The sequence below is a fragment of the Echinococcus granulosus genome, assembly GCF_000524195.1.
Source record: "Echinococcus granulosus chromosome Unknown EG_S00018, whole genome shotgun sequence".
Classification (NCBI taxonomy): domain Eukaryota; kingdom Metazoa; phylum Platyhelminthes; class Cestoda; order Cyclophyllidea; family Taeniidae; genus Echinococcus; species Echinococcus granulosus.
The window spans coordinates 824308-846545 of NW_020170398.1; the positions used below are offsets into that span (position 1 = coordinate 824308).

Sequence of the window (22238 nt, forward strand, 5' to 3'; positions counted from 1 at the left end):
CCTCAGCTTGACGCGCCCAATTAAAACACTGTCCACCCTCCCAGGCAGGTTGTGAGCTGCGAAGCCGCGTCGGAATGTCCGTAATAATTGTGGGCGGGGTTGTTAATAAGCACGTCCCAAACGTCCCGCTGACAGATGTCCAGTTTATCAGATGGTATTTTTGGAAAAAAGATAAAACACGTTGTACTTTCTCATGCATGAGCTTATTGGCTGATGTACCCAGAAATCGGTAGCGGTAATTAATGCAACTAGCCTTACTTTCTCAAATAAATGAAATGGGTGGTTTTTTCTAACCGCACTTGTTGGCAATTAGTGCTTTAGCAATTCGAGATGCTTTCTGCCCTCTTGGTGCGATTTTTCATGGAAAAGTAGTGCTTTGATGTATGGTTCTGTCAAATCACATTTGCACTTCTTGCCAGGAGGAAAGATGAAATGAGAAAAGGGGGCGTTTTCACGCTTGAGTCCTCACCGTGGATAACTGGATGGTGCAATTTCACGCCTGTGGCTGCTCTGAGTTAAATCATTATCCACGGCAAATTACTTAACAATAGCTATGCAAATGGTTATCGTAACTACGTCCTAACGCTTGCAAGAAGTGGGCCTGTGGAAGGCGATGGCGTTAATCAGTTGAACCTCACCTGATTCACGGTCATCTGATATGATTTCCCTGTGCACGCGAATGTTTTCATACTTCCCAATGTTTAACGGGTGACTTTTCTAGTTGTATAACTCAACTTCCTACTAGGTACCATCTTCAGACTCCTCCTGAAGTTCATAGTCGCCATAAATTCGGCCTTTTCAAACGTGCATGAGCTTTTTCAAGACTGACATGCTAGTTTAAATATACTGTTAAGTAAATGTACACCCCCTAAGGCAAAACCGTGCCACTCACGTGGGTTCAGAAGCCGCTCTTCGAATGCAGCTAAAAAAAAAAAAAAACTTGCATTGGTTGCACTGCTTCATTAGCCAACCCCGTACCGCACCTGCGGATCACAGTTGACACCGAGACAGCTCGCCGCGTCGCCAACAAGGTGCGCCAACCCACCCCCGGTCGATACAACCCAACCTCGCCAACGAATTTCGCAGCCTCCATACCCTACAGCCCGGCCTCGTCCCTAAATTGTACGGGCTCAGACTTCCACCCCGAATCCCGACATCGCACGTTTCACCTCGTTCGCAATCCGCCGTTTGGCAGACGTCCACGCGTTTCACCAGAATGCCTGCGACGGCGGCACCACCAGCGCGAAAGTACCCCTCCCTCGCTTCCCCAAGTTGGCAGAAGTAAAAAGTGACACAAATATTGAAACCCTCTTGCAAATTCACCGTTCTTATGCACACAGCACAATGGCAATTACAGTAGTAGCAGCAGCCCTAGTGATAGTTGCAATACTGGTAGTAATCGTTCGTAGTAATAAGGATAGCAATACATAGTAACAATGGCACGCACAGGCACGCAATAAACTCCAAAACTCACACGCGTGTTTGTGCATGTGTGCGTGCGTGTGCATGACATACAACGACCATCAGAGATAAAAAAGAGGTAAAGTGAGAGAGGGCAGCGTCTCGGGGACGGAGAACCACCCTTGCACACTCAAAGGGGAAGCGGAAGAAAGCGGGATGGTGACTGGGGTCAGAAAGGGGATAGGAGAGGCGAGACTTCGTCACCCAATCAACTCAGTGTAGCTGCAGCAGGAGCGACGGTCTTCGTCTCGGCAACTGGTTGGGGAGAGGGTGTGGGAGCAGCTGATGTCGCCGCGCCTCCCTGAGCTTGCGTCATTGATGACGCGGAAGGCATTTGGTTGGATGGTTGGCTTCCACCACCGGCGGTGACAGCACTGCTGCTGTTGTTGCTATTGCTACTATTGCCACCACCGCTGATGCTGCTTTGTGGGGGTGTGAAGTTGGAGATACAGCTGCGCGCTACGACGGTGACGATGCTTCGGTTCGCAAAAAAAAGCACGGAAGGAAAGAGAATTAAACGCGGTTATTACCACCCTCGGACAGTCACTACCTCTGGAAATAGCCACAGAACCTGAACAGGTTAGCGGGGTATAACCATGGCGCGACCTCGGGTGAGGTCCACAATTAGAGCACAGATTACTAGATTCTATCGCTTGCGCTTGCGACGCACACCGAAGAAGACACCGCCCCTCACTTTCTTTCACATTTATCTAGAAACATGTGCAAGTTCTTTACTCCTCTTTCCCTACTGAAACAGCTCGATAGCCTCTTCCACCGCCTTCTCCTCCAATTCGATAAGAGAGTTTGCAACTGGCTTGAGAAAACTGAAAGAAAACGGGACCGAGAAGGGAATAAACTCAGGCAAGCCAAAGGAGTAAAGTAAAGGCAGGTTGTGGATACAAGTGAGAAGATAACTTACTCCTCCATGTCCTTGTGACAGCGTGCAAACTCATGGTCCCAGTAGTGGTAGATGGGATTCCGTAACAACTCCGCGGAGGTCATCAACAGACCCCAGGGATGTGGACGGTTCACAATCAAACGCTCCATCAACACACGACTAATCTGCTCTTTCACCTTTTGCATCGGCAACTCAGCAAAGAGATAAAGGAGGCTGTAGGAGAAGTAGTAGGTGTGCGAATTGAGATAGCGCAATTGATTAGCCATGCAATTGAGCAAGAGGTAGCATCCCTCATCGTCTAGATTCACAATCAAAGCTTGGAGAATCTCCATCTGCGGTGTGTTTGCCACCGAGTTCACATTCAGCGGCGTTCCAGAGTCACGGAGGCTCCGGACCGCAGTGATACAGAGATAAAGCACCAAATCGGTCATCAATTCCGCGCTGTAGTGCATGTTATTGGCGACGCCGTACGTGGAGAGCATCTGTGAGCCCAAGGCGGCCCAGAAGGCCGCCATGTTTGCCTGCTGAGCAGCTCCCACGAGCACAGCGTGCTGTTGTGCAGCTGCAGCCGCAGCTTTCGCTGCTGCAGCTTTCTTCGCCTTTTTGCCCTGCGGGGGCGGTGGGGGTGGAGCCACCTCCTGTGAACACGCATCTCCGCCCTCAGAATGTTCCACGTTTAGCGCCGAGGTGAGGAGGTGTGAAGGAGAAATGAGAAGTGCAGCCACCGAATCGACCCGCTGCAGCATTAAGCTGAGTTCGGAGAGGAGCTTAGTGGGTACTCGAGAGGAGAGATAGGAGTCGATTTCTGACCGGAGAACGGGTGGTAGACGATTTCCCGCCTCCATAGTGTAGCCGATGGGATCTTCCAACTGAGACAGTTGATTAACCGGAGGAGCGTTGAGAGGATCAGTCGGGGAGACGCCGCGTCTGGGCTCACTGGAGAGGATGAGATTACGCAATTGAATGGCGGAGGACGAGATGATGTTGCAGAAGAAGAGGCAGTAGTCAGATATGAAGTCGGGGAAGTCGTGGAAAAGCACGAGGCAAAGGCGGAAGGTGGCGATGAAGAGTGACGTGACGTGCTTGAGTGCAATAGCATTCTGCAGATAGAAGGCCAAGTAAGTGAGCATATCAGCCAGCAACTGGGCGTAGACAGCACGGTAGGCAGCACGCAGCTGAGGGGACACTGACGCTCCCAGGGTGTGCGACACGAAATACCGATGTCCTATCACTTCGAGAAAGGCGAGTGTGAACTTGGCCACCCGTGTTGGACGTAGCATGTGAAAAAGTTTGCCAAACGCGATGGGAATGTACTCGTGTAAGGTCAGGCTTTTTGATTGAGTCTCGCCTGTCTCGCCCGTCGAGGTGGCTGTGGTGGAATTAGCAGGTCGCGGAGGAGTGGGAGCGTTGTTGCATAGGTCCATGAATAACATCACGAGGATGCGTTCAAAGGGCATAGGGTGGAAGAGTTCAGGGCGAACTTCGTGACTCTGCATAAGGGTGCCGCCAATGATACCCAACACCCGACTCAATAGGGCTATTTTGGGATTATTCCTTTCCGTCCCATTCTCCACTGGACTTTCAGGCCAGTTAACCACGTAACTGATGAGACGAGCGTAGGCGTCCAACTCAATGTAGACATTGTTGTTCCGCGTGTTGTTGACCAAGTTGGTGGAAGCCTGTTCTGCCTGCTTGAGGTTGTTTAACGTCCTTTCAACCACGTAGATGGTAGCCAGCCGGAAGAAGCGAGTGAGGCTCTCGTCAGAGGAGAGGAAACCCATCCCGATGAGGTTGTTAATGGCCTGTTCAGCCGGTGACCCAGCCTCTGCTTGTTCCTGCGGATTGCGGTAAAATTCCACCCACCAACGGAAGTAATTCTCCGTCTTCGCCTTCATCTGCTGGGTGTCGTCGAATTCACGGGCGCGCGAACAACCGACGAAAAGGGCTGCGCACTCCACAGAATCGTTACCGTAAAAGAGGCTTAAGGGCTCGGTGTCAAAGAGACCCCAATCCATGAGGGCTCGAACACGAGCGCAGGACAGCCGGAGACGCAAGTTAAAGTCACCGGGTGCAACGAGAGTAGCCCGCTGCTGGGCTTGAAGGGCTCGAATTGTGAGCCAAAGGTCGTACTCGTTCAAAACGGTGAACTCACGTTTGCTGGTGACCGCATAAACGTTCCCAAGAGACGAGGCAATGGTTCGTGTGCTATTACTGGCTAGCTGACTGGTAATTGCAGCATTAGCACTATCAACGGGGATGGAGACAGACGGAGACCCCATGAAAATAGGCAGCACAAAGTGGTCCAGCAGGTTGAGCACGAAGGTGGTCGCCATCATGTGACCAGAAGCAATCTTACCCGCTAGGTAAGCGTCGATCTGCGTGAGGTAGAGAACATGGACTTTCAGAAGCTCTGCGAAAGCCTCCCAGTTCCACTTGCTACTGCTAACATTAAGCCCTATTGAATTGTTGGAATCGCCTCCTGTTGACACCCGAGTGCCGGATTTGGCCACAGCGAGAGTAGCAAGTGTGGAAAGCTGTTCCACCTTTGAGGCGTTCGTCGAGGCGGAGAGAACGGGACGTTGGATATTCGAGGGCTCCGCATCACCATCAGGCAGCTGGATCCAAGCATTTGTCACCTGCTTAGTAACCCAGGAGTTCTGTTCACAAGAGAGCAGGTGCCTTAAAGTGATCATGTGAGCCTCCTTGAGGTGTTCCATCACCTGAAGACCGCCAGGTTGTTCAGTCCACTGCGAAGGACGATAGTGAGTGAGGAGCGACTGAATAAGAAACGCGATTATCCGCACACAGACGTTTTCACCCCCGGAAGCGGCACCACCGCCACCGGAGCTCACACCACTAACAGCCGTGGCTTTCGCTAGTTGTACAATCTCCACAAGATTGTGCAAGGAGCGCACCATAGCAGGTTCCTGTGAGGGGGTCACGGGGGCAAGAAGCTTCGTGATGTTGGCCAGGTGACGTCGGATATACATCACAATGCTGTCAAAGAGGTTCATGGACGATGTCGATTGAGGAGGTTGCTGTTGAGGATGCGTCTGTTGTTGCTGCTGTTGTGGTGGTTGTTGAGAGGTAACAGCACTCGTATGCGGTTGTTGCTGCTGCTGTTGAAGGTATTGCTGCTGCTGGTGTTGCTGAAAAAGCAATTTCGCAGCTACGGCGATCTGCTGAGGTGTTCCAGAAGTTGACGATGACGAAACCGTGGGCTGAGGAACCATGGGGCCAGCCGTCCTCTGAAACATCTGCTGAGCTTGCGCAGCTGCAACGGCAGCACCGGTCGAAGTTGGAAGTGGGAAGTGACTGCTCTCTGGAGACATAGGACCAACCGGCGGAGCAAAGCCCGGAATCGAGCGACCAAACTCCTGGTACACCTCCAGGCGCATATTGTTCAATAGATGCGTGTTCACTCGCACGCACTCAGGAAGGTTCTGATGACTATGGCTGATCTGTTCCTCGAACCGACGTGGTCCCAATTCCTGGCGGAGCTTTACATCCGCTTCCAACTTCTTTTCCACCTCCCAAACTGCGCGCTCCGCAATGGTTTTCTGCATGTAGGACACCGAGACCTGGGCGACCCTGGCAGCCACAACCATTGCGATGAGTTCCACTGCTTCCTTGTCATGCTGATTACTGAACTTGACTATATTCCAGATAGAACTGATGAGGTTATTGCACAAGCTGACGTGGAAGGCCTCGCGTCCACTGGTGAGAGAGGAGGCAGCGGCCAGGTGACGCACCATCTGTTTGGCAGCACACAACATCGGCATGGGCTTTGAATGGAAAGCAAAGTCCTTCCGTATCAGTGTTTCCGTCGTCGATAGAGCCAACGATATCGACCGCTCTGCCAGGGGACCAAGGGTCTCCTTGATGCACTTCTCAATCGCCGGCAAGATCACCGCTCGAACTGCCTCCATACGAATCATATTAAATGCCTTTAAGGCAGCATTGGAGTTAAGGTTCTGCACGGATGACTGAGAGATGGCATACAACTGCTGAATGATCTCCTCCATGTTGACAGAGGAGCGCACAGTGGAAAGATCTAAATCATCGTACTGTGGCAAAGAACTGCCGGCGCTGCCAGCCGTTCCAGAGTGAGAGAGTTCCCTTGCCTGCTGTGTGGAACTAACCAATTGAGGGGCTGAAACGACATGCGGGAGACCGGCGGCAGCGGCAGCTGGATTGTAGGTGGAGGTTGATGCCGCTGAGATCTGCTGAGTTGCAACAACCGCTGCAGCAACTTGGGGATATAACTGCGGTTGTTGCTGTCTTCCAGGCTGCTGCTGCTGTTGTGGTTGCGCCAGTGATGGCTGTTGTTGTTGAGGCTGCTGACCAACCACAGCATTCTGCTGCATAGCCACGAGAGCTGGGTCCCACTTGCGACGAAAGCTATCATCAGCAGCGGCGGCACCACCGTAGGAGTAGATGGAATCACCTCGATGAACATTTCCAGCCATGACGGCGGCGGCAGCAGCTGCAGCAGGATTCGACTGAGCACCTTCCAGAAGGGCAGTGAAGACGTTTGAACGTCCACCAGCTGTAGAACTGGCGGCTGCATACATCTGCTGATGCTGTGGTTGCTGCTGTTGAGCAGCAGCCAACCTCTGGTGCTGTTGATGTGCCAACGCAGCCAGTGAGCGAGGGTTGCACTCCATAGCGGGGGTATCGTAAGGAATCGCCTGTTGTGCTTGAAGCGTTGCCTGGGCCTGCAAAGCCCGCGCCTGATTTGTTAATTGTGATGGTGGTGGTGGTTGTTGCTGCTGCTGCGGCTGCGGCTGCGGCTGCTGACCAGTCGAGGAAGCGGTTCCGGCCGACGGATTCACGTAAAAGATGTACCGCTTCTCCAAGTTTGCCAGATTATTTCGATTTCGCAGGTACTCTGCCGGCGTAAGGTCCCGCAGTTCGTAACCCAGCATTTTGCATGTTAATTCAATCTACATCAGAGCATAGGTAATGTGAGGTGCACGTATAGAAAAAAAAAGGGAAAAGAAGAGGTGAATGTACATACCTCAAATTTCAGTTGAACCTTCATGTCACAAACATCGTAAAGCTCTCGTAGCACTTTAAGGATGGCCATAGTGTAAGGAGAAGGTGGAGCAAAGACGCTGTCAACAGCCCCACGGAGAACATTAGAGATGAAGGGGATGACAAAGTTGAGGGCCACAGAGCCCTTCTCCTCCGCTTCCAAAATGAGCTCCTTCAAACTCAAATCGTCGTGGAGAATTGGCTTATTTCGTGCAAGTGTCAGGAGACCCAAAAAACGACCCAGGCTCTTTAGGCATCCTCGTGCATGCGGGTCGTCAACGTCGGATCGAAGGTTGCGCAGGATCCCCTAGAAAACGAGGGAAGGAGGTAGGCAGAGGCCTGCGATTACAATAGACATGTAGGCCAAATCCATCTGACCTTGATAGCGCGAAAGAGTTCAGAGAGGACGAGTTGCCGAGCAGTGGGAAAACGCTTCTGAACTTCGTCAACAACATCGTCAAAGACTTCGAGGAATGAATTTTCAACGGTGACACGTTTGTTGACCAAGTAGTGGGCAAACCAAGGTAGGGTGGACTCCTGTAAAATGCCGCAAAGCTCCTCTGCTTTCTCCTTCGCATTCAGAGGGGAGACATTGTTAAAGACGAAGAAGATACGGTCGCGAACGCTTTCATCAGGCGATTCGGGTGGTGCAGACTCCGGCATCGGCGGCGCCTGATGCTGCTGCTGTTGTTGTTGTAGCAAGATTTGTTGGGTATGTAGTGCCGTCGCAGTCTGTCCAGCTATCTGCAAGTCCTGCAGGTTCGACAAGAATGGTCAACGAATCAGCCTCTGAAAGTATTGTTGATTGTCCACCGCCGTTTCGTTTTACACTACGCTGCTCTGCAACACGAAGCGCTAACCTGAATCACGACCACTTCTCTGCGATACTGACCAAAACTCTGAGTTTTCCTTCAAACATCCATCACTTTAAGTTAAACAGAACTTGTTTTAATCATATAGTTGGTGATGCGGATTTCTTAAGTGCTTGGGCGTCCCCAAACCCTCCGCAAATAAATGGTAGGGATGAAGCCTCACTTCTGTGCTTCGCAACACCACGCTGGCTGCGCTAAGCCAATAGGCCAACTGAGAATGCCATTTGGCACGAATAAATGAATAGTAAATGAAAAGTAAACCTTTTCGTTCTACAGGTGTAAACGGGGACTTTACCAAGAGGGCGCCACAACACCATGTTAAATGTGACTCATTACGGGTACTGAAAGCCAGCACATAGGTCGCAAGCCAGTCCAATGTGGACACCGTTAATGGAGATTGAGAATAAAAGTAATACAGTCTGCTAAAAATTTGCATGAGACGAATATTTATATGGCAATGGTAAACACAATCATTTATAAGCACTTCTGACTCTAAAGGGGTAGCACACGCTAGATACGAAAAAAAACGTGTCGCCTTTGACTAGCAGAAGTACACAGATCCAGCACCGGTGGTGAAAAGAAACAGTTTGACTCGGATACTTTTGATGGAACTTGCCTTGAGTGACTGCGAACCGGTGAGGTGAGGGTGGCTGTTTGATTGCTGACATTGGAAGCTCTTACAGAAGGCGTCTGCACTCGCAATGGCCTAAAAAGCGAAAGGGGCTATCGTTAGATTTAACACGGAAAAGACAATACTTTCACAAATGCGTAGGAGGATTACGTCCAAGACGCAGAGCACTAAACTTACATCGCGCAACTCAGAAGGAAAATGCTTGAAGGCGAAGCAATTAACCAGATAATTGGTCAAGTTGACGTAACGAATAAACCTGTGGGAGACAAGTGGGTTGGAAAATATAAAACTCGTAGAGAGAAACCGCTGACAAAGCGATTAAAGTAGCGACTTACGTGGGCTTAGTCTTGTTGAGGATGTTCACAACAGCTCGAAAAGCCGGTGTTTCAGTGTGTATTTCGTTGGTAAAAAGGAAGACGCGATTCAAAAATGCCTTCCACAGCATGGAAAGGGCTGACACGGAGAGTCTAAACAGGAATAAGTTTTAAAAACTGCGTCAAAACATGAGAGGAAGGGAGGATGGCTTACTGGGTGACGAGACCAGCGAGGATGCCGCCATAAAGTTCGGTTATCGAGTGCAGCGCGTGCTCGGGATAATCATGGAGATGACTGGTGACCTCATAGGTAAGGACTCGAAGGATACCATCAAGGAGCTTCTTCTGTCCCGGCGAGTCGGAAGCGGCGTACTCGTAGAGGCACTTCACCATATCCTCAACACTGCAAGCGCCCTGAAGGAGCTTGTGGAAGAATGCGTTCACCTGAACATCTAACTCGCTAGAGAGATTGAGCTCAGGGGGCTCAATATTGAAGTTGAGGTAGATGGAGGGAGGTGGTGGCGCGCTGCCACTTGCGCCACCCACCGGGGGCGGCACTGTCCCTGCCATTGAAGGCCCGCTTCCGGCAGCGGAGGGACCGCGCTGAATCAGCTTGTGTAAATTTGCTGCTAGTGCGACCTACAGTGGGCGATGGAAAGGACTAAATTTACCAGGCATCGTCGACCCAATTCGGCCACACCTTTGGGCAGCGCTGTACATTCAAAATGATGTTCAAATCGAGCCAGTACTATCTGCTGCAAAGCACCTGACATTGCTACGCCGTCTTGCTTATTAATCAGGCGGTGTTCGATGAGCGACCAACCCAACAGTTTTCCAAATTGAAGTAAAGTGGAAACTGCTAATTACGACCACTATTCATTCACTGCTTACTCCTGTACAAATGGAACATACGACATGCTACCTCAGAGCACGAGGTATTTTGTTTGTTTTATATTTATTAGGTCAAACACCGGTTCCGTGTCCTGAAATATGGCGAAGTATGAAAAAACTAAACACCACACCAAACCCAGGTGGATGGTATCGCAGCCAATAACCTAGTGGGAAGCAGGAAGCCTAGCTCCAGATGCGCAAAAACAGTATCTGACTCACTCTGGCCGGATCTGCGTCCCTGGAAGACGCCCACACAGAGGCTGTGGATGCAGGGATGGTAGAGGCAGTCTGGTCGCCGACGACGCAGCTGCCAAATGAGGAAGCGCCCGAAAGGCTGTAGATGCGATTTAAGTTTTGCAAATAGAAGGCTAAAGTCTGATTTGTCTCTGATGCGACCTTTGGTGAAACACTGATAGTTAGGCACCTGAAGAGCAAGAGAGGTAGAAAGGGAGGTTATTCGGGTGGCCTCAAATCGATAATAGAGGGGTGTGCAAGTGTCTGCGCTTGTCCCCATGGTGAGTAGCCAATGGGAAAGCGCCACGTTAGTGCAGGTGATGTGAGTCATACAGACCATCCCTAGTCGTAGGCAGTAAGTTTGCGACTAGCACACACGTGCGCGATTGAAGACGATTAGGCGCCTACCACGCTGAGGTAACGAAGGTTCGAGATCAAAACAGAAAGTCCGGGGAAAGGCGAAGAATTCGTACTGGTTTAAACACAAAATACCAGGATGAAGGAGACCATATTAAGCATGCAAGAGCAACTTGAAACTAGTCTACGCGATAGCAAGACAGATCGGAATGTCAGGTGTTCAAGCCAAAATGGAAATTTGACAATACCAATAAAAATTTACAACACCGAATATGAGGTCGATTTCAGCGTGGCATCACCGCACGCCGAGGTCGCGACTAATAACCTCAAGGATTTAGGTGTGATTTTTTACTGTGTGATGAAATTGTATGCGCACACGAGCTCCCGTAAGCACGAAAAGGACATGGAATTTAATCCAAGCTCTAACAAGCCCAGCTGGGTCACTGATAAGGCCGGTGCCTACACGCCATCATGTACAGACGCAGACGACCGGAACCTACCAGTAGTGACACCCAGTCCAAAAGAACCTCCTACTCCACGAAACGATGTTGTAGCATTTTCTCGGGCTACGAATGCACTATAATTTTATGAGAAAGAAATCCTTGGATTAGATTTAACAGAGTATCACAGTCGAAGAATTGATACACATGGCATGCATGCATGGCACCTGTAGACTACAGAGGAATCGATTGCAGGTACAATATTTTGTGTAAAACCTAACCGCAAGGCCGTGTCCCTGGAGTACAACTAGCAAAAGTCATGATCAAAACAAGCGTGGCGATAAAGCGGATCACTGAGGGGTTAACGCTGGCATGAGATTGGTATTTGGGAAGCAAAGGCAGATCCAACCCATGGCTGATAATCATCCTGAAAGGGATTAACTGTTTGTAGCTGAATGAACACCCCAAAACCATAAGGGAATGATTGAAATACCCGCAGCATCACTCCTAGTTTCAGATTATCAGCTAAGGAATTATAGATTAAAATGCAACATATAAGCGACTACCATCCGAGGCCTTCCTCTTTGGAAAGATTCAGGGCGAAGGCAAAATTATTCACGGGAACTGAGAAATTGGTAGAAAAGGGTTTTAACCGAGAAAACAAGTAAATGATGAATCTAACGCCAAAGGATATCCAGACGCATTTAAGGTATAAAAACAGTACCAATACTCAACGCAGTAGTCCAGAGAACGGCCTACCTCCAAGATAAAATTGGTAAACTTTAGAAAAATCTTTGAAAGTAACTTTACAAACTAAGCGTAAACGATGTCAATCACGAATTACTTCAAGAAAAATCACTTACAAAAGCACTCGTTCTACGTGTTGCTAACGCAGTAGATGAGGGAATTATAAAGTCCACGTGAATGAGATGAAAAGAAGGATGCGTTCACCACTGAAAGATAAACGGGGTTCGCATAGACTCCGGCTCCACCCGAAGGAGGGGGGCCTTCACGCGAGAAGAAAAGCGATGATACCACGGCAGAGAGGCAAAAACGGTCTCTACAGTACCACCCTTTGGAAGTGGTTACAAGCCGATACGTACGCACGCAGAGTATACCACGGCAAACCAAACGGTAAGCTGTGTGAATGTTACTGATGCTAACGCAAGAGGCAGAGAGCGGAGACAGCGCGCCAGACCACGAGGACAGCGGGCAAACGAATGACGCCGTGCGCACGCCGTACAGCAACCCCTCAGCCAGCCAATCCGACCGCGAAGTGCACACATCCGCACTCGATCGCGCGGACCAATCAAGGTGCAATCACAATTACGCGCAATCGATAAACTCAACTCAGGAGCGCACGCCTCGGCACCACCGCATCAGCTGATCGCGCGCACGACCGCACGCACACATTTAACGCGTAAAACCGGTTGCTATGGCGGTGGGAAATTAATTGACAAGATGGGAGCAGAGCCTTGACCCCCATATAGATGACTGTAGGGGGTTACCAATTGAGATAGGAGGACCCAATATTTATTCGGAAGGATAAAGCATCTATGTTTGTGGGGTGAGTCAAGGAGACAGGTAGTCCAGAGGACGCACAATAGAAATGGCTAGTTTGAGGTCGAATGCTTTGGCGAAAGTGGGATATTTAAACATTCATTTTGGGGTAAAACAAATCTTGTTGAGACGAGAACGGAGCTTTTGCCGGTGGAATAAGAAGAAAGATGACTAACTGGCTAGTTGACCGATTGGCCACCACATGCAGGCCCGCATTTCTGACACCATCGGTTAGTCGACAAACATGACCACCGACCCACCTCCGCCTACTTCACAGGTGTTCGCAAAGGCTAACCCAAGTCATGTGACTCGAGCATTGATGTAAACATGTGGATTTAGGCTGTGAATCCTACATCACCACCATTGTCTGACGCGAGACGGCATATCAACGATGAATAAAACTGTTTTTACCACCCCAAGGGTACTAACAGGGGTTTACAACTCGGGATGAAAGTGCATGAACGATATAGGGGGCTAAGTTAACCCAATTGCGGAAGCAATTTATAACCATGTATCGCTCCGACCACTTTGAGTAGTAAAATAAAATCAGTGGAGACGTCTGCGATTTCCTCACGATCCCCAACGAAACCTTGTAGAGCATACCTCAGAAGTAGATTCCAGCTCATTTTTCAAGTCAACCGCACCGCCTAAAGACATCTCTACTCATTCAAAGAAAGGAAGTGGTTCATCCGATTAGCTCCCAAATCAGTATTTTGGTCACTTCAGTGCCACACAACCATACGGCCATCGTTCGCAGTTTTGAGAAAGAAAGTTGAACTTCACTAGTTTAGCGCCTCATGACACCCTAGCCGATGTGGTTGCCAGAATTCGACTCCGAGTTCATTTGACATTTTGACCTCGAACCGCCGCATCGAACGTCAAATCTACTCACTTACTTACAACATTTCAGTAGCAACATTTAACGCGCCAGTGTTGCCATTTGGTGCCGGAGCAGAAGCAAGGGACTGGCTTAAAGACGTCTAAAGCTGGTGGATACCAATTTCGTGGAGTCAAATTATTTCTATTTAAAAGGACAATCAAGATGTAGATTTCGATGTAAGTAATATTCATTCGTACTACAAGTTGTCGAATAGCAAAAATCCGTTTGGCATATTGAATAGCACAACTCCCGGCATAAGCTCGAGACTGGATTAGACAAACTCTTAAAAGCCTACGAAATATTTCATTTCGAAAATATTCCAATTCATCCTATGCAGTTCGGAGCAAAAATATGAACGAAGTTAGAGGCGGGCACATCAGATACGACAACGAACTGGCAAATAGCACTGGAGAGTCTTCCATCAGTTACCTAAACCACTGGTGATAAATAAAAATGTCACTAGATGGGAAGTAATTATGGATTAAGAGGAACAGGATGAGACGAGCTACTTCCTTTGGACATAACAATACATACGGTTACGTGGTGATTGGATACTGTTTGGGTGATTGTTTAACGACGCGGGCTCCTCCATCATTGTTAGGTTGTATTTCCCTTCAACAGGACCGCCCTCCAGCCGCGCTTTTAACTGCTACGACTTGGTGCGACTTCGAAGAAAGGCGCCGGTGCCACAGTTAAGCTTCCCCCTTGCGGACGAATGATAACTTTGAAGCGCGATAGAAGAACCGAATGAATTCTTACGCCCGCATCACATAGCTCCATTACAAGGACACAGAAAATAACTCAATGATGAATGCGAGTGCATAGGAATAGCTTTGGAACACGGTGAATCGACGGCTCCAACAGTAGTCCTGAACTAGAGGAGCAACATACGCAGAATTCGAAACCAAGACTAGCTAGCCATCACTTTTTTTAAACCAGATTGATCGACAAAAAGTAGAATTACTTAATGAATTGGTAACCTGGAGCCGTTCCAGAGGAAACCAAAACACCATCCAGTAGAAAAATTTGCATAGAAATTAAAATTAGGTAAACTTCGGCTATTGCAAATTTGTTTTGCTGCATCAACAAAAAGAAGCCTTAACCAGGCAAGTAATGGAAGTACTACTCTGTTTTAGGCGCCAAAGCCGGAATTCGGTAGGCCCGCGATATTTATCTCACCTCTCGCGCACCCATTACTAGTTCAAAAGTACGCTTCCACCTTATTTATCAGCATTCAAAGTGCCTTTACTTTTAGGACAACTTTGCCGAGCTTATGAACGACGTATCCTCTGCTTCCAGTACTAAACTGTGTATACTCCACTCAAACAAATGTAATTAGATGGCTAAATCTTGGTGAAACCACAGAGGAACCAAAAGTGAAGCAACACGGAGGGCTTGAACGTGGTGGTATTCGGATGGAGGTGAACCAGTGAGCTGGAGAACCTAGGACGCCGATGGACGATCTGTCACGTCTCTTTCTGACCATCATGTACGACCATATTTTGCTTCACGACATCAAACATTTACATTTTGATTACCTCCTCCTCCTCCCCCTTCTTCAAGGTTCTAAATACCTTTTCGTGGAGGTAAAGTCATCTTACATTCGCAATGATTGTCAATTCAACAGATTGGCATTTAATCGCTATAAAGAGTCATGCAAAATCTCATTTAAGCGCTAAAATTAGAATCGCCTACAAGTAATCACCACAAAATAGAACTAATTCAGTTGAAGACGTTTGTCAAACACTAGTTTAGTACGCACACTTCTTGAGAGCTCATAGCCAGTGCTGCTTAAACCCTTCATCTTTCTCCGAGAGGTTGCCTTGACGCCATGTAAGTAACGTCTTCATCAACTTTTGAACGGTGGAAAATCTGTTTCTCCCTCCAAAATGACGCAGTGGCATGGTATCGTCAATTGAATGCAATTTCTAATCCCGATCACAGGCATGTCAGGTAAGATCGGAGTTGAAATGAGATAACGAGTGGGTAAATGGCGACAAGCTGCAAGCAAGTTAACTACCCCCCAACAATCATTTTTGAATAACCTGTGATTCCATCCACACGATAGCCATTACCACTGTCCTTCTAGACGCCCAGCCCCTCTGTGCGTTTATTACCACCTTGGAACGACTTCGGGAGCGACTCGAGTGCTGTAAATTAGCATGGTTACCACTAAGATTGCAAAAAATGCCCATCTGTCAACAAGCTTTCAGAACTTTCTAGCTGGCATGAGCAAATGAGGAGGGGGAAAAGGTGTTCAAGTCAGACCGAAAATTCTAATCTTACGACCACAATGTAGGATGCTACGTCGACAGTGCTCTGCATAGAAGTAAATGGTGAATGTCCTGTGATGCATGCGTAGTTTGGGGGGCATTGGCGGTACTTCTGTTGTGGAAGATTCTGTGGTGATGAACGAAGTTTCGTGTCCACTTGCAGATAGTTACGCATACATAAGATGCAATGCATTTGACAATCCCATTCATGGTAACGCCTAGCCCACAGACTCGAAGATGACTCCTGTAAACATTCATTCAGTGAGCGCAAAGCCCGATCCCGATTGACACGCAATCTGTACAAGAGACCAATCTTACTGTGGAAACGGCGAACGCAACACAATCACTGACAAACGTTTACGACTTCGAAAGGTTATATTATGTTAGGTATTTAGAATGTCCTAAAACGTTACAATCATATAAATTGAAATTTCCATACCAAAGCTCGTCAGGGATTCCACACACACTAGAATAGGTAAGTGGAGCAGAGAAATATCGAAAGGGAACTACAGTTTCCACTCTCTGAAATGTTTCCATGTTCTTCAGAAACACATGAGCCCCAGTCTAGCTCGAACATCCCCAAATACACATAGCCTCCCGCTGGAAATGGTCTCTACATCAAAAATTCCAACGATATGCTTCTCTCTAAGTCTCAGGACAAAACTAATGAGCACACAGTCCCACCTGAGTGCCTTGCGAGCAGAGTTAATGATGTGACGGATGATAAAGGCAGGAGGACGGCGAAGATGAACGGGAAGATGGCGGTTAGTCTCCAGCAGCGCCGAAGGCAGCGGCATCGAGGCGACAGGCGCCTGTGGGAGCAGCGGTGCCCCCGATGTGTCTACCAGTGATGGGTAGCGCCGGCATAAGTATCGCAGCAGTTCCACGCAGAAGGCGTCCTACGATAAGAGAGGAAAACCAAACAAGTAGAGTCCACCTAATCAGCACTTCCGATCTTCCCTGTTCCTTTTTTGTCATATTCAGGCAGACTTATCATTACCAAAAGCGTCGTGAGGTTTCCCTATGAATGCTTAATTCACACTGACACTACAAAATGCCTCTTGCAGTAGACACGAAGAACTGCCTCATTCATAATCACTACCCTTTCAGTGTTGTACCGTTCCGCCATCTCTTTCGAGGCCACTGCTTTGAAGTCGGATGAAGAGTTTTGGGAAAGGATAGGAAATCAGATGTCAAGATCATCAGGAATCCACCACACCGACGGCTTTTAACTACCTATTCATTCATTGGGCAGGGATGAAGTGGCACCTAAATTAAATGACCCGAATCTGCATCTTTGGGAAAAGATACTTTGTAATAATTCAATTAAAGCGGTTACGAGTGAACACTCAAACCGACCACCGGGGCATTGAGCAGGAAGGCTTCCTTCACACAATAAAGTAGACCGCTTAATCATTTGCGTGAGAAAGCCATGAGCTCAAAATTCTAGGGTAAAATGGTTTTCTTCTTCTGCAATAAAAGCGTGGGAAATCAGTACGTTGATTTCTTTTAACAAAACATTTCATACCAAATTAGTAATAAGATGGCATCTTAACCAAATGGTCCATATTCACCCTCAAGTGGAGAAGGTAGCGAAACACTGGTGTTGAGGTAGCAACCGCTAAACGAAAACATCCCCAAGAGAGGATCAGACTACTAAAAGTGGATGGTTCGATTGCGCAAAAAATAGTAGAGTTGGAATGGAAGGGTGCAACCAAGAAAACTGGTTCACAGCGTCCTCTCACAGATTAAAACAAATGAGTTAAATTGACGAAGCCAAGAGCCCAAACCGATTACCAAACAGAATATATTCAACAATGCCTCCATCAAAATGCTCAGTAATAACTAAAAGCATAAAATAAGTTAAACCTACTTTATAAGGTGGAAACAACCGAGACGGACAAATAATCGTCATACCAGCAACCCGATAGGAGGGAAGAATTTAACCAAGCTACAGGTTAAGTTTTTCGCCCTTAATCGAACCACAAAAGGGAGACGCATTGACAGAGAGGCGCTCTTGCAAAAAAATGCATAACTACGATGAAAAAGACCCACTACAACGCTATAAGGTATGCTGGCGAAGTTCACGGAATGTACCACAATGTTGATACTGGGGCTAGAAACGCAAGATCATTCAATCCTTTCACTCCCCATTCACGACATCCGGGAAAAATAGGAGCTGGTATCGTAATTTGCCACCAAAATTCAATGGGTTTTGCCAAGATTCCCATTCTAGGTGCATTCTGCTCACGATTTAAGCTTACTATGGCTAATTTAAAGTAATTAATGACCTGCCTTTCCTCCAAAGGTAAGAGAACACAAAGGAGAACCTCACAGCATCCTCCTTCTCGCCAGTCATCTGTTCGGTGAACCAGTTTGTAAGAAACGAGTCCAGCGTCGTCTGAATGGCTGGAATTGGTGTACTGAGAAGGTGCTGCAGACTACCCTCACTGCTACAGTCCCCGGTTCCCATAAAAGCCTTTACCGCGTCCACCATATACACCACCAAACTGAAGGCAAGATCGAGGAGGGCAGCCACAGAGGGCGGTTCTGAGATCTCCGCAAACGCGTTTGCGTCCGGCACTTCTTCGGCTACACTCCTACCAGGCCAGAGTTGAGACACAGCCAAGGAGACAGGTGCCGCTCGACTGCCCAGCATCATTGCCAGTGGCATCACCGAGTCGCCTCGAATACGTAACAATATGTCAATGAGATTGAAGAATGTTGCTTGGACAGAAGAAGAGACAGAAACGGAGGAGAGCGTTTCAGTACCGTTGGAGAGAGCAGTTACACCCCAGGACTCAACTAATTTGAGACAGGTTGTAAGGAAAAGACTGCGTTGGAAACAACGCTGTGTGTCGGTCAGTTTTGGCTATCAAAACCGAAAAAAGCATAAGCGTTAGCAAGTGTGGGGAAGAGCTAAAATCGCCTAGTAAAGAAGAAAAGACCTACAAATGGACCGGTCCATACGGTTTGAAGAATGGATTGGGAGTTCGTATGTGGAAGAAGAAAGTGTGTGAAGGCTAGCGAGAGCATTTTGCATTTCAACGGAACCATTTCCGACTAAAAAGAAAGATATGGTAATTAACTCTCATTCTAGCTGTTACCAAGGACAAACTCATCTCTACGTACGGTTGCAAGAAGCGTTGCGGTGAATATGTCCGGTGAGTGATTAAAACCTTGATCAAGAATACTACGAGCTTCATTGAAAAACCCAACAGTGGAGATGTGAAGCAGAGCGGTCACAAAATCCGAATTCTTCCTATAAATTTGAAAATTGGGATTGCACAAAAGTGGACAAATAAAAGATTTCAGCATATCACCTACCAAATCTGAAGAAGTGGGGCTTTATCCTCCGTCCCTAGCCTAAGGCCGCTAAGGTGGGCCGTGGAAGTGTGAATAAGGATATTTGTTTCAGGGTGAAGAGAGCATTGCTGAAGGAGGGATAGCTGGCCGGAGGCATTTTTCCAGGGACGGTAGAACAGTCCCAACGAAACGTTCTGCTGGCGGTCCACCTCATAGACGAGAAAATGCTTCAACACCGCTAGACCCGCCTGATTCGGGACATGGAAGTAGGGGCAATCGAGCTCGCTGATGACCTGTGTATGGTGAAGAATGAGGAGTTTCCATTATCACTAATGAAACACTACTCAACACTAATAAGACAGTGAATCGACCTGAGAAACTGAAAGGTCGGAATTCATGCAGTGCACCCAACTGAGGAAGTTCTCCACAGGCCACTCATCAACAGCTGGATTAACTGCAACGAGGAGGTAGTGACGGTGAAGTTGAAAGAAAACAATGAAAGAGAAGGAAATGAGTGGGCGAACTTACCAGAAAAGTTCTCTGGAAAGACCGGGTTAGTGGAGCGAAGAAATTCAACGAACTGTTCCGAGGGAAGAAAGGACCTTGACCGGCTGTGCGAATCATTACACACATGCTGCGAGCCACGAAGGTGGTCGTAACATCTATCGAAGAAAACTGACTCAGCAGACACTCGGTCGCCTGACAACTGGAACATCAGAAAAGAGAAGGGAAAACGATCAGTTAGTCGGATTACTTTTCCTGTTGAAAGCTATTATACAATAAGTGGAACAAGCTAATGGAATTCTTCAAGCCAAATCAATAACTCCCTAAAACACTCTTTTCACTATTTGAAAGTAGGTAAAAGAGGAATGGGCTATTTTTAAAGAACTGACGTAGAAAGTGCCATGAAACCGAGGTCTTCAAAAGCATCGGCCAGGAGGAAATCAGCGGAACTTTGAGTCTCATCCTCCACCTTCTTTGATGGCGACCCAGTGAGAGCCTTCAACTGATTGGAAGGGGTGAGGAAGAACGTCTCTATAGACGACGACGGTGACAACGTTAAGTCTTCCTCACCCTTATCAACATCATCAGCCATAGCATCGGCAATGGCACCATTGGGAGTCGATAGGTAACAATCCAGCGAAATCGGTAAAGCAGAGGCCCGTTGTATGCCTATAATGACAAGAGCCAATTTTCCTTACCAGCTGGCCTATGAGGGAAAAATTCGCCAGTACTGATGTGACACTGTATCGACTCTGCTGAGTGTGTGTGCATGTATGAGCGCGAAACATCAGAAGAGTATCGACAACCTTTGGTGCATGAATGAAGGTTCCGTACAAGCATATCCACCTAGCCACATGAAAGTGGAAAAAAATACCTCGCCGGAGAGCTAAAGTGACCTTTGGCGAGAGGTGTCGAAAACTAGAAGGCAGAAGGAGATGCGCGAGGAGAAAATTCACCCTTTCTACTCCAATTTCTCCAATCAAACTGGTTCCAAGTTTGACTAACTTGTCCTCCTTCTCTAACGACGAACCTTCTGAAAATCAAAATGTAAGGCTGGTGTAAGACATGCGAACCACGTTTCTATTTCATCGTCAGGAGGGAAGGAATGGCTAACCTCGATCAATTAATGCAGTGAACCTTGAATGCAACCAACTGCTAAAACATTGTTTTACATCAGCGTTGGTTGCGTGCGTCAGTGAGAGACCCAATGGTAATCCCGTGGATAGAGGTAGACTATCAAGTAATTTCAAGACGAAAGCAAAGATCGGATGACGATCATGCTGTGTTGAAACAGATGACAGCCCATTGTTAAGTTGACTTGAATCCTGTGAAAAAGATATGATAAAAGCGTTCAAAAGTTTGATACTAACAAAAGCAAACTTACGGAAAATAAAGAGTATAAACGCTACCTTTGGGGTGTTTATCAATGACTGAACGGCGAAGCATATTAATGAAGTGAAGTTGGATTTTGACTGCGACTTGCGCAGTCCTTGAATAAGATACGATAGCTGAACAAAGTAATTGTAAATCACCAGAAGAAAACATACCTGAAGGGAATCTTTGGAAGACATTTTGGTATCACATTGGGATAAATCAATATGTGAAAATAAACAACGAAAAAAGTTGCGCTCAACCGAGCCTGGGTTTTGGGCGCATAACTAAAAAGGATAAGAGGCTACAAAAAGCCCATTAATAGCAAAGAAATTCGAGTTAAAAAGGGCCTCAAAAAAATACAAATTAAAGTAAGGAGATCATCATGAGCACACTCCAAACATAATGTGAATCAGTTCATTCGAATAAGTCCTAGTTACCTCAAAGGCTTAGCATTCTTTGGCAGAAAAAACGAGACAGAACTATGATTAAAGTTGGTGTACAATGAGAATACCCAGCCGAAAAATACTAGCTAATCAAAACACCAAAGTGGAAAAATTTAGAAAATTAACAGTGTAATGTGCCAAAGTTACCTCGAGAATCTCCGAAAAAGCTGCCTTATCATTCTTTTTATTCAAAACAGAAACTAAATAATCTATCTGTGAGATAGTTAACGAGAGGCATTCCGCCCCAAGCATGACCTATACACCGGCCAGTTTTTCAAGTTGCCCGCTCAACTGGACAATACTGTAAAATGCTGCAGTACAGTAGCGAAAAATTGTTATAGCATATAAAGTTTCCAAATTTCGATAACTGACAAAAACAACCACATATCATTTAAACGGTTAAAACTGATTTTAAAATAGTTTTGCACACTTTACGTCATATATGAGTTTTTAAACTTGCAAAAAAGCACAAAATTATAAAAAGTAAAAGCTGACTTGTTGGCAATTTCTAGCCGTGGAACAGTGCATTGTTATTTTAAGATGACTAGTTTTAGAAAATGCGTATCGTAACAGATCCTTTTCATTAATAATTACCCTACTCAGAAAATCAGAACGCAGTTATTATTTGATTCTCATCTGCAGCGTCCAGAGTCCTCTCAGATGATGTAATATACTTAATCAAGCTAAAAACAAGTGCTATTATTGAACGCATGGACCGAGTGACTACTAACACGGCAGAACCGAATTACAACCTGCAGAGATT

The 22238-nt window shown here is 47.2% G+C and overlaps 1 protein-coding gene across 1 annotated transcript; it reads right to left on the bottom strand. All coding sequences in view use genetic code 11, as the record gives it.

Annotated features, from left to right (window-relative positions):
• Positions 1-1669: 1669 nt before the first annotated feature.
• On the bottom strand, positions 1670-21727 carry EGR_03502 (CCR4-NOT transcription complex subunit; the record flags this gene model as incomplete). Its single annotated transcript, XM_024492751.1, has 21 exons — positions 1670-1937; positions 2381-7305; positions 7380-7703; positions 7775-8149; positions 8861-8974; positions 9077-9155; positions 9235-9366; positions 9428-9852; positions 10324-10528; positions 16533-16747; positions 18184-18720; positions 18801-18911; positions 18981-19110; positions 19176-19447; positions 19683-19860; positions 20048-20327; positions 20533-20691; positions 20773-20983; positions 21068-21166; positions 21206-21316; positions 21623-21727. 21 exons carry the CDS (start codon positions 21725-21727, stop codon positions 1670-1672), a joined length of 9255 nt encoding a protein of 3084 aa, XP_024352884.1.
• Positions 21728-22238: the final 511 nt, after the last annotated feature.